Source organism: Eutrigla gurnardus (assembly GCF_963514095.1).
Source record: "Eutrigla gurnardus genome assembly, chromosome: 8".
NCBI classification, from domain to species: Eukaryota; Metazoa; Chordata; class Actinopteri; order Perciformes; family Triglidae; genus Eutrigla; species Eutrigla gurnardus.
In genome coordinates, this window is record NC_139922.1 from 30,437,997 (window position 1) to 30,451,688 (window position 13,692).

The 13,692-nt window shown below is 41.3% G+C and overlaps 1 protein-coding gene across 1 annotated transcript; it reads left to right on the plus strand.

Moving 5' to 3' along the window:
• Positions 1-3,005: 3,005 nt before the first annotated feature.
• LOC311017808 (uncharacterized protein) lies at positions 3,006-12,075 on the plus strand (the record flags this gene model as incomplete). Its single annotated transcript, XM_084016385.1, has 10 exons — positions 3,006-3,520; positions 5,767-5,951; positions 7,285-7,353; positions 7,508-7,594; positions 7,948-8,034; positions 8,168-8,221; positions 9,366-9,535; positions 10,058-10,122; positions 10,440-10,534; positions 11,677-12,075. 10 exons carry the CDS (start codon positions 3,006-3,008, stop codon positions 11,790-11,792), a joined length of 1,443 nt encoding a protein of 480 aa, XP_083872511.1. The 3' UTR covers positions 11,793-12,075.
• Positions 12,076-13,692: the final 1,617 nt, after the last annotated feature.

A 13,692-nucleotide genomic window follows, 5' to 3' on the forward strand; every position in this document is an offset into this window, starting at 1 on the left:
AGAGCAACAGATTATCTGTGGAATGTGTGTGTGTGTGTGTGTGTGTGTGTGTGTGTGTGTGTGTGTGTGTGTGTGCGTGTGCGTGTGTGTGGCTGTGGGTGTGTGTTGCTCATGTTATTTACCTGCTGGAATGGATCTACAGTTTTTATACTTCATGTGTTTTTTAAGTGTGAGAGGTGCAGTTCCCAAGTGTAAATGCAATTGTTTTGTGTAACCCTGAATAGATTTAAGATGGCAGTTTTAAGCAGTGCTCTAACTATCCTTTTGTTTGCAAGAGCTCTATGAGTGTGTGTGTGTGTGTGTGTGTGTGTGTGTGTGTGTGTGTGTGTGTGTGTGTGTGTGTGTGTGTGTGTGTGTTGGTATGGATGTGGGTGGGCATGGAGGATGAAATCTTGATGTATAAATTGACTTTGAAAAATTGACTTGACTTCATTAATGAAATGTATATAAAATCAACAAATATTTGTATTATATATACTATATTGTGTCTTTGTGATTATTTGCAGGATATGAATTGGTGAAATGATATCACTTAAAAGTGGGACAAAATTCTATTGAAATTCTCTTTATTTTGAGAAGTAATGCACGGAAATCAGATCTTGTGTCAAAATAGAGCATGACTTTTTTCGAAAGAAAATGTAAATATTAGTAGAGATGAGAATGTCCGGTAACAGGGTGGACATTTTAGCCCTGTCACGTTGAAAAAATTGGTAAAAAGGAAAAATCAAATCATAATATCCTGAGCTGGACCTATTTAGTTTCCTTTGAGTTCAACAACTCTTCCTTCAGATGAAATATTAAAATTATAGAAATTTTTACATTTTTTGATATACCAAGCTGAAATGGCACTGAATAGTATAGACAGGGTCGGTTTTCACAAAATCAGAACCCCGAAGGCATTTTGTGAATATTTATAATATACAACATTTCTAGGGGTATCTAGGTGAATCCAAATCTGCTGTATATGAAGCTCAAAAATGCCCCAAAATGCCTAAAAATTGAGAAATCCAACATGGCTGCCGCCAGGCTGAAATCTATTTACCAGTGTATCTTTTTGACTAGACAAGGTAAAATCATGAATTAATGGCTTTTGTAGGTTTTCCTACATGAGCAATCTGATGGCATATTCAGATTTGAGATGTAATGTGAAGAAACTGCTTAGATATTGCAAAAATAGTGGTTTAGTGAATAACTACTCAGCTATTATTTTTATTATTAATAATGTTTTTTATTATCAGGCTTATTTTACTTTGTATGTTTTGAGGTCAAATGTGCTGTAATGGAATTTTGGTCACCCCCAATATCACCCTCAAGACTAACTAGCTAATGTTAGCCAGCTAATTGCTGGCTAATTGTTACAGGCTCAAATGAGCTAGCTAATTGAATACATATCGATGTCTTAGACTTTGCATTTGTATTCTAAGAAAACTCACACTAGGTCTGAATTTGTCAATTGACAACTGAAGCCATGGCTGAAGCAATAGACTATACCCAAGAGAGCTTAATCTCATCAAAGCCACAGTTGTGCATCATATGCCAGGAAAACAATAAGCAAAATCTCATGACAGTGAGTAAGGATGGCCTCCAGTCAGCTGAGAGCTCCGGTAGAAATTACATAATGACATTTTCCGAGATGCAACTAATTGAATTACTATATTGGGGATGACCAGGGTTCCAATACAGCCAATTTGACCTCAAAAGAAAATACAAAGTAAAATAAGCCTGATAATAAAAAATATTATTAATAATAAAAATAATAGCTGAGTAGTTATTCACTAAACAACTATTTTTGCAATATCTAAGCAGTTTCTTCACATTACATCTCAAATCTGAATATGCCATCGGATTGCTCATGTAGGAAAACCTACAAAAGCACATTTAATTCATGTTTTTACCTGTTTAGTCAAAAAGATACACTGAAAAAAATGATTTCAGCCTGGCGGTGGCAGCCATGTTGGATTTATCTAGTAGGAATGACCCACATCTTGGCGGTAATGCACGGGAGCAGCTAATTGGTCACTCAAAAATAAAAAATTCAAATACCTGCAGGTGATTGGTGAGTGGAGAAGGAGAAGGGCGGGTTCATAATCTAGGCGCATTTGTGGGTGAGCAGCGGAGGAGACACAAGTAAGTTTTGGCTTTCTATAATTTTGTGAATAATGTGGATAATAGCCTACAATAAATGTGTGTTCAACGGAAGTTTGGTCTGGTTATATTGCTAATGTTAGCGCCATACAGGGGTCGACAATATAAATGGCCGGTGGCCCGGTCGTACTTTTAAAACCGTCCGGGCCACCAGAACGCTCCAAGCACTTGCCCGGTGGGGCCAGCATGGATTAAAGTTCTCCGTTGCTACCACGGATTTCCGTCATTCAAACTTAACAGTGGCGACTTGTGAGATCAATGTAGATCGGAGGAGAAGTGTTGGCTGATTTTTATTGACAGATTGTCTACAGCTAATGGTGTCGTTAACAGCGTTTGCTCCTGACCGGTGCAGTGACCCACACGGGGCGGGATCTCAACACGGAGCGGCGCTAAAGTTTAGCTGCTTAGCTAGCAAGGACTCGTCGCGCTGCTACGTTATCAACTGAGTTTAGTCAGCACGTGAGAGCTCGTCTGACACGGAGAGTCTCCTGTTGTGTGCTACATGTAAGGGATAATGTATAGTTCGGAGGTTGTTAGGGAGAAATAAACCCCGACAGGTTGTATGGAACCCCGACGCGAAGCTAAGGATAGCCGCGTTACGTAACGCGGCGATCATTAGCATAAACGCCGCCCTGCTGCGGAAGCGGTATAAATACGTACAGTGCATTAGCTTCGGTGGTTGTCCGCTAGCTCGAGTCTCGGATAGCATCGCTTATGCTAGTCTGCAGCTAGCTAACCAGCCATGTCTCCTCCACGTAGCTCACTCATCTTTCCTGGATGCCACAGTGTGCAGGCCAGGGTAACAGCTCAGGTAGCTTATTTAAGTGTCCTACGAGACAACGTAAGGAAATGGTGGATCGATGTTGTCAAGAGGAGCTACTGTGGAGAGTTCAAAATCACCACCAACACCCGTCTCTGCAGTGTCCACATTACCCCCGATAGTTACAGCACAGCCACCGCCATTATGTGCCCGCCACAATCTTCTCCGTCCTCGGAGAGAGCACCTGCTGTCGGCGGGACAGAGCTACCATCACGGCCGCCGGCATTACGTGCCCGCCACCGATCCTCTCTGTCCGCCGACAGCGGCTGCTACCATCACGGCCGCCGGCATTACGCGCCCGCCACCGATCCTCTCCGTCCGCCGACAGCGGCTGCTACCATCACGTCCACTGGAGAGAGAGCACCTGCTGTCGGCGGACGGAGAGGATCGGTGGCGGGCGCGTAATGCCGGCGGCCGTGATGGTAGCAGCCGCTGGCGTCGGACGGGAGGATGCAAGCCGGGGACGGAGAAGATCATGTGCCCGCCACCGATGCTCTCTGTCTCGCTGACAGCAGGTGCTCTCTCTCCGGTGGCCGTGATTACGTGCCCGCCAGTGTCAGTGTGTGCTTATGTTATAAATATTGTATTCGTATGAGGCTGAGCACTGGCTCTGATGGCTCAAACAGGTAGGGCTGGGTCCTTCAAATGAGCTATCAATGAGATTCCATTGTTGCTGTAGGCTACGTCCTTGTGCAGCACACAGAGCCCCCCCCCCCCCCCCCCCCCCGCGGTGGGCGTGGTTTCAGCGCCTCTAACTGACACGCCCCCAGCATTTCACAGCAGAGAGAAGTGCTTGTTTTTCCATGATTTTGTGACCCTATTTTATATACTTAGCAATTTTTTTCATCTTTCAAATTTGGCTCAGTGGTCAATGATGCATGTTACTGTGGTGTGACAAACTCATAACACATTTTTTTTGCCGCTTTACACGGACTTTAACATAAACATCCAGAACAGTTTTTGCGCACACAAATCAATTACATTAAATCACAGCCCGAACAACTCTAATAACAACAAAGAGCAGCACTTTTTCCGGCTTTAACAGAGCAAGTTGTGGACTGACAACTTTACCTGCGGTGCTGAAAACCCGCTCCGATGGTGAGCAGTATTGGCGAACCGAACCAGTGTGAACGGATAAGCCAGCGGCGCTGAGCAGGGGTGTGTTGATCTGATGGTGTTCACTGTCTGATAACTAAACAGGTCCATCACTCAACAAAATATAGAGAAATGTCCCACAAAGCAACGTTACAGGACCAAACAACAGTAACGTAGTAACTCAACTGTCTGTCGCAGCGATTTTTCAGTGATCTTTCCCCCCGAGCCAACAGCCTCTCTCTCCGCCAGTGAAAGAGTCAGACAGCGTCCAGTTTACTGATGGCGATTATGTAATTATGTAATTTAGAGAAAAAACGTCACTTTGTCACTTTCCAGGATGTTTGGTGGGTCAGGATCTCAATCACAACACATTATAACAGCATCATGATTATAAACAGTCAGTGGTACATGTTTAGATTAACAGGAGGACACCAGGAAACACCTTGAAAAAAACACGTCATCACCATGACGCGTACCGTCACGCCGCTTTTGGAGCTGCAGCGGCGGTTTACTGTGTGAATTATACTCTGGTTCGTCTTTTACGCCGGAGCTGCTCGGCTCTGTGTGAACAACCAACGGCGGAGAAGTGGTGAACCGCTGCTGCGGAGATAATGTGGAGTCTCTGTGTGAAAAGTGCGTGCGTTGTTGTTTCTGAGATGCGTCCTTATTGCACAATTTACAAATTGCCTCGTCAGTATTTACCGCCTCTCCCTTCTCGTTAGCTCGGAACGAAATACTGCCACTAAATAAATTATATTTAATATTTAATCCTTATCTCCTATATAAGTGCATTGTATTTTTTTTAATGATGGTATTGAAACTGATACCGTTGCTATTTTTAAGACCCCGCCATATACCTTATTACTGTATTACTGCCCAACCCTAATACATGTTTTACTTGTAAAGGTACTAAATTATCTAATGATTTCAGGACAATTCATGTCAGAAGATGATGTGCCATCAGCAAAGCAATCAAGTGAGTATGAATACATTGCTTGACTCTATTACATTTTTTGAAAGGCTTTTTCCAATATGTAGTTTTTTACAACATAATTTGTACACCATGATGTATGAATCTTTACTGTATTATACCTAGGTAAAAATTCCAGTCTGGAGGCATATCCAAAGCCACCAGAAATAAAGAAGAAGACTCATGCCACTATTGATGATGCCACCGATGGAGGTAAGTTGAGTGGGCTATCCTAATAGGCCAGGGTTCAACAGAAGTGTGTCAAACTATTATCAATGATATTGTTGGGATGGATGACAGATAATTTTATATTGCTGTGTAAACAATCACACTGCACACATATTACTTGAATTCAAAGCTTGGATACAAGTGAAGTTATCTGAATTGGTGTCATATATAAGTTTCATACATGGTAATTGAAATTTGATTACAGGATCCTCCATGGACGAGTTGGCAGATCCATGCTCAGGTGACAATGGAGCTGAAAATCCTAGTACCAAGATCTGTTGTCCAAGCCCTGTTGGGGGCACCTGTGTGTTGTGAGTCCTTATTATTATTTTATATATATATATATATATATATATATATATATATATATATATATATATATATATATATATATACTTTTGTTTTTTGTTGAACTTAATTTTCTTAATGTGCTTTTCCAGGACTTAGGACAGTCGTTTGTTGATACTTTGTTGATTTTTTGTGAACTTTGAAGACTCCTTTTTGTCAGGAAGGAACAATTTTTTTTCTCAGTTCAGTGCTTAATCAATTCAAGTGTGTTCCTGTTTTCCTGTTCAACATGTGCTCTTGTGGATGTTATAGGGCAGCGATCCCACGATGGGAGTGATATAATCTACTCCACTTCTCGGAGTCCCTCACCTGCGGGTGCATCTGCAAATTCATCTCCCAGACATGGTAAGATGATCATACAGACTTGTATATAGATTATTCATTAAGTGTGTTATGATTTTATTTAATGTAAGCATATGTTTTCAGTAGGGCTGGGACAATATGCTTTTCTCCGGATTCAATTCTTTTATGATTTTTTTGGGTGTCAGTTCGATTTAAATTGCGATTCTTCGATATTGCTGATTTTTAACACCATGATGATGGTTTTTTTTTTTTTCGCAAACGGATGTTACTAGATAGTCAAAAGTCGATAATCTCCTGAGCAGTATAACAATCAGAATGCAATCGCCTATATATTCAAGAAAGAAAAACGAACATTGAAATTTTCTAAATATTTCTCATCAAAACAATGAAAAACTGTGAATAACTATGCACAACATATTTCAAGGTGCACACAAGTCTTATGATCAAAGAAAAAACTATTTTTAACTATTTTATTTCCACTGTTACACGCTATGAAAATGCATTTAATCTTTACAAAGTATCTACAGTAAATACTATAACTGCCCTTTGTGAAAGTTTGCCCTGTAACAGAGAACAACTATGAAGTTCTTGTAAATTTGCCCTGCAATTAGTCTTGAAGGCACTGACAGCATGTGTGCTCATTGGTGCTGAGCAGCTCTGAGCAGGCATTTCACGCCTGCAAGTCAGTGCTATGGGAAGCAAATTTTAAAGATTTTTCGAGTAGCCAAACCTGGGCGTATGTCTGTCATTGGCGGCTTCCTTAAACAGTAAGAAGCGTAGAATTTTTTTTTTTTACAGAATTTAGCTAGAGCAAACGGTTTATTTTCTGCAAATCATTTGCCCATTCACTCAAGTTAAAAATATTGAACTCGAGCGAATGACTCGCGCAAATGCCGCAAGTAAAAACAAATACTCCAGCAGGCAAACTTGAGCGAGTAGAGCGGAGCGAATATTTTTCTCGCATCCGGTGTGAACGCAGGGCGATGAGCAATGTTGATGAAATCTCATGAAATTATCCTGTCTTCTCCGGCCTGTTTAGACATGTTGCGCTTGACGCTTGTGAGAATCTGACGATTACGCCAGTTTTTCCCGTTTTTGGATAGGACAAATGGTTTGTAAATGCCAGTCATTTAAAAATAAGTGCTATTTTGATCCCGCCGGTGGGATTTGGGATTCAGAGGGTTTACATTTTTTGATTGATTTTTGAATAAAAACATCGATTTAAAAATTGTAAAGCAAAAAATCATGATACTTATGTGAATCGATTTTTTTCTCCCACCCCTAGTTTTCAGTATACATTCTGTGCATATATAACATGCAGCATGTTTCTGTCTTCATGTCCAACATGTGCTCCTGTTGGTGTTATAAACAGTAGGACACGGAGGGTACTCCTCTTCTTTATCACCTGTGATACCATTTCCTGAAACTTCAACTCCCAGACAAGGTAATATAATCAATTTGTTAAAAATTAGCAATTGCCATACATAGTGTAAACACCTTATGTGTTGCTATTGTGGGAATATTGTCCATTGAGAGCATGATGAGCATTCTAAGCATGTTCCTGTCTTCCTGTCACATGTGTTCCCTGGGTGTTACAGGGAAATCCAGATCAAGAAGAGAGCGCTCCGAGTCCCGTCACAGGAATGATTCATCTGCCACCAGAGGACAGCCAAGATCTGGACAAGGTAAGATTGATCAGTTATAATATCAATGCTTAATGCAGTTATGATACTGCAACTTTAAATCAGAACTAATTTTAATCCTGTACTTTTCTATGAAAGTTACATTATAGTAACATAATCGATCTAGTTAAAGTAATAGCTGTATACAATGAAAATTTCACAGTTATGAGTAGTTTTTAGTGCGCATGACTGGATCACCCATCTACTGCAGCCACAATCAAAGCAAGTTGACTGACCCAATATGGCTGTCTATGAGTTGTGTATGCGCGTAGTGATCCACCCCCTTGGCCTATGTACTATGGGCATTCTAAGCATGTTCCTGACTTCCTGTCACATGTGTTCCCTGGGTGTTGCAGGCAAATCCAGATCAAGAAGAGAGCGCTCCAAGTCCCGTCACGAGAGTGATTCATCTGCCACCAGAGGACAGCCAAGATCTGGACAAGGTAAGATTGATCAGTTATAATCTCAACATAACACAAGGAAGATCTATGTGTGGGCATATTATTATCAACCCTATTAACAAACAGTGCAGTATTATCTCACCTGAATTTGTTATTACTCTCTGAACAAATGTAGAACTGCCTCAGACACCAAGGACCCCTTCGGATCCATTTCCAATGTCCATGGCCAGTAAGTAATTTGTCTATAATTGTGCTATAGTAGATATACATGAAGCTACTGTCTGTGTATTTAGCTGCATACTGCAGGCCGAGACCAATGTTTCCACTACGTTCATTTAGCAGTGGCGGGCCGCCATTCCTTAATCCTCACCGCCGCACCTTCAGATTTCTTTTCTTTTGTTTTTATTGTCACAAATACACCACCGCGGCATGTCTCCACCTTCAGCAGAGTGCTGCTGGGTTGGGTACTCGCGAGTACTAAGGTAAACAACAGACAACTATCTCATGGTTTCTGCTACATGTAACTGATCGTGGCACCGACTTTGCAAAATAAAAGCATCAATAAGGAAGCAGGTTATTACAGCCCATACGTTTAACACCACATGTCCGCCACGTCTTAATAAAATCCTAGCAGAAACACTGGAGACAGTAGAATGAAACATTTGTGGACACAAATATAGAGTTAACTTTTATGGTCTGAGCCATTAAAAGTTAATATGCACAAAAGAATCCATTCCCGCAAGCTGTTCCATAGACCAGTAATTCCCAACCTTTCCTAATTCATGGCCAAATGTTTGGGACAAAGTCGGTGAGAGTCACATCATTTGTGCCATTACATTAACTTATTTTAAGTTAACTTGCTTGGTTTGTCTTAGACATTATTCCATCTTTGTTCTGAAAAGTGCATGCACAGACTATCCTGGGTTAGTTTGAGTTTGGATTATTTTGTACTGATCAGTTTAGTTTTAGTAAGAATTAGTTATTTGATCATATAAAATCAGTGTGTCACAGCATTATTGACAACTGTAACAGCTGCTCTCAAACCTCTGCCAGATGTTATTTTGATATTTTGACATCACTTTTACAATGTTAGTAGGCGGAGGCATGTTGTCCAGTCTTGATACAGCGTGTTTGAACAAATTGCTAATGCTCACTGTGTTCTTAAAGTGACAGACATGAGGTGTGGAGTGATTGAATTGCAGGCTTCATGGATGTTTGTGTTAAAATTAATTAAATTAAATTAATTAAAATAAATGCATTTTACAAAGTTGAGGATACTTGATTGATCTTGATCTGGATTTGAGAAAACTAGCTGGCACTAGTTTTCTCAGATGGAATTAACACTCTTTTCAAATGTCATTCTACTATTTTAGAGTTCCAGAAATGTGTCCTGAAAAAGTTGGTGGAGATATTGCAGGAGGTTAAACGAATTGGGGGGGCTGACCCCATTGCGTCAACCTACCACATCACAAGGATGGAGAGTATGGAAGAGGTGGACGCCATGGAGGACAAAATAAAAAACGATGACGAACGACAAGTTCTGGTAAAATAAAATTTTAAGATGTTTGACATCATGTGTGGTAGACCAGAGGTGGGCAACCATGTCTTTTTGATCTACTACTAGATCTGAATAGATCTCTGGATGATCTGAAAAACCCAGACAAGGACATCTGTCTTAAATTTCAAAACCAATTAGTTGCCATATTTAATAATAATTGCTTGATGCGGCCAGGATGACCTATCATTATCAAACAAATGCAGCACATAGCTGATCTTTATTTAAAAGTAGGATGTTAAAATATCGACCATACCATGTCTCCATTATCACCTGTAATTACTCAGCCTTAGTAGTGTTGGTGATTTTCACTCTTGTCTGCTCTGATTGCAATAATAGATCTGTACAGCCTCAGAAAAGGGCACGGTAGATCCCCAAAAGGTTGTCCACCACTCTGCCTGCTGGTGCAACCCACTTCCAGTCATTATACTAAATTTTATAAATTCTGGCATGCAAGGTGCTGTAAATGTATTAATATATTGAAAATATATTTACTCCTTTTCTCTGTAGATTACCCAGTTGAGCCAAGTGGGTGGCAAAAACACCAGAGATTGCACCATGAAGATCATGGACAGGTATTGTTGGGTATATAAAAACAAACCACACATTAGAATCACAAGCAGTCATTTTTTCAGTTCAGATTCTGACAGTGATGCCTGTTGCATGACTCCTCGTGTCCTTGTCACCTCTTCTCATTTTTGCTGTGATCTACAACTCTATATGTCCTTCCTCCCTCATCTCTCTCTGCACTTCTTTTTTCCTCCCTATCTCCATCTCCCTCCCTCAACATATCTATCCCTTCCTACCTCCTTCCATCCATTTCTCCTTCACCATCTCTCTCCTCCCTTAAAAAATAGACTAACTGTAGACACCTCATATGCTCATCTTTCAGATTGATGACCAACAATATCATGGCCATGTTTAATATGAAGGGCCAAGGGACCAAGAGGGCCTTCAAGCCAACACAGCTGTACCATGTTGTGATTGGTATGCACAAATTATATTTTTAGGTTGACCTTTCTGTCAATAAAGTTGTGATTTTGACTGGCCATGAGCTCCATGAACAGTTTAGTGCACAACTCAAATAAATGGCAAACACTTGTTGAGTGTTCAGTACAGTGGTTTGGGAAAACTAAACAGATAAGATTATATACTGTCACAGGTTTCCCACGCATCCTGGAAAACATGGTAAATCTGGTAAATGGAAAAACATGGAAAATTTAAAAAACAGTTAAATGTCCTGGAAAAACTTGATTTGCCTTGTTTTTTTATCCTTCCTTTGCCTCTCTATGCAAACAGGTTAGAAGGTTTGCACATGCATGTCTGTTGCCATGCTGTCTTGGTGGGTAACATTGACTACATTTACAGTCAGTATTCAGGTTAAGGTCAATATTTCGGTTTCTGAAAAATTTTGAATAACCCGTTGATACCCACATAATATTCAAGAGGTAATATTATCTTCCTTGCTCCAAAAGTGTGGTTTGGGTTTTTGCCATGTTTACAAGTAGTTCCTGGACTCAAAAGTCTAAGATTCCTTGTGAATAGAGCATGCACACAACACAAATTAATATTCCTTCCTATGGGGATATCCCGATTGGCGTATACATGACCAAATATTGGGGTTAGAAAAGTAGTAACCCAGTGGTCATATTGCATATTCTGTTTTTTCAAAAGGGTTGTTTACATGGCCGTCCGCAACTGGGTTATTGCTAATATTCCGGTTAAGAAAGGGTTATCTGTCTGCATGTAAACATAACCAATGAAACACAGCAATCTAGTTGGCGCAGCTCCCCATGTGATTCTACCAGCCAATCAGTTTTACATGTCTGATGGCAGTAATCCACCCCTTCTGCCATTCTGCATCTTTCAGGATTCAATCTTCTTTGTTTGTCTCATCCTGGGGCACTACAGATGTCCACCATGTTCACTCACAGTACAGCTAGGGAAGAGACAAGTTCACTGTTAGCAATTTTACACTTCTCCAAAGAATGAATGGGAGGTAGCTGAAAATGTCCTGGAAAATGGTTTCAAGCTAATTTAATTAAATTTAAATAAATAAATTAATTAATTAAAATATTAATTGTCTCATCAATTGTGTTGGTAAAACATGTTTTTCTTTGTCATTGCAGCTGCAGTTAAAACTTGGGACAAGAAGGCGACGGAGCACGATGTTTCAAACGCGGTTGCTGACCATCTCAAACATGCTCCTGGGCGCTCGGGTGGTGGCGGCTACAAGGCCAAATGAGCCAATTGGGCTGACTTTTTTTTTTGTTTTTTGTTTTTTTGCATGCTGTTCCTGCTTTGTTATAGGGTAGTATTTTGTTAATAAATGTTTGAATTGTTCATTTGGGTTTAGTGTCTAATTTTTAAAACAAGTTTAGACCGTCTGTGTCTTTTAGACGACCTGAAGAGACGGCTTTTCAACTTTCACTTTTCAACCAAATATAGACCATACAGAGACGTCTCTGCAGAGACGTCTTTTAGACGACCTGAAGAGACGGCTTTTCAACTTTCACTTTTCAACCAAATATAGACCATACAGAGACGTCTCTGCAGAGACGTCTTTTAGACGACCTGAAGAGACGGCTTTTCAACTTTCACTTTTCAACCAAATATAGACCATACAGAGACGTCTCTGCAGAGACGTCTTTTAGACGACCTGAAGAGACGGCTTTTCAACTTTCACTTTTCAACCAAATATAGACCATACAGAGACGTCTCTGCAGAGACGTCTTTTAGACGACCTGAAGAGACGGCTTTTCAACTTTCACTTTTCAACCAAATATAGACCATACAGAGACGTCTCTGCAGAGACGTCTTTTAGACGACCTGAAGAGACGGCTTTTCAACTTTCACTTTTCAACCAAATATAGACCATACAGAGACGTCTCTGCAGAGACGTCTTTTAGACGACCTGAAGAGACGGCTTTTCATCTTTCACTTTTCAACCAAATATAGACCATACAGGGACGTCTCTGCAGAGACGTCTTTTAGACGACCTGAAAAGACGGCTTTTCACCTTTCACTTTTCAACTAATTCCAAACGTCATTTAGACGTAAGTCGGAGACGTCATTTTAACGTCTTTTCAACGTGGTTGTGCTGGTTGGGTGGTCAGTACTTGGATGGGAGACCGCCTGGGAATACCAGGTGCTGTAAGCTTTTTTATCTCGACAAACAGCAGAAGGTGCTGCTGTTCCCCCACAGCGACATCGGATGAATATATATTCTGAAAAGTTATGTTCTTCAGCACTGTACTTTTCACATGTGAGAAAAGATCAAGTTTCCTGGGTATAAGTGCTCCCAGGCATTAATGGTGGTGACGATCGACATCTATAAAGGGCTTTTTTCCGCATCCTTCTTCGGCTTACGGCCATACCGCCCTCCACACGCCCGATCTCGTCTGATCTCGGAAGCTAAGCAGGGTCGGGCCTGGTCAGTACTTGGATGGGAGACCGCCTGGGAATACCAGGTGCTGTAAGCTTTTTTATCTCGACAAACAGCAGAAGGCGCTGCTGTTCCCCCACAGCGACATCGGATGAACATATATTCTGAAAAGTTATGTTCTTCAGCACTGTACTTTTCACATGTGAGAAAAGATCAAGTTTCCTGGGTATAAGTGCACCCAGGCGTTAATGGTGGTGACGATCGACATCTATAAAGGGCTTTTCTCCGCATCCTTCTTGGGCTTACGGCCATACCGCCCTCCACACGCCCGATCTCGTCTGATCTCGGAAGCTAAGCAAGGTCGGGCCTGGTCAGTACTTGGATGGGAGACCGCCTGGGAATACCAGGTGCTGTAAGCTTTTTTATCTCGACAAACAGCAGAAGGCGCTGCTGTTCCCCCACAGCGACATCGGATGAACATATATTCTGAAAAGTTATGTTCTTCAGCACTGTACTTTTCACATGTGAGAAAAGATCAAGTTTCCTGGGTATAAGTGCACCCAGGCGTTAATGGTGGTGACGATCGACATCTATAAAGGGCTTTTCTCCGCATCCTTCTTCGGCTTACGGCCATACCGCCCTCCACACGCCCGATCTCGTCTGATCTCGGAAGCTAAGCAGGGTCGGGCCTGGTCAGTACTTGGATGGGAGACCGCCTGGGAATACCAGGTGCTGTAAGCTATTTTATCTCGACAAACAG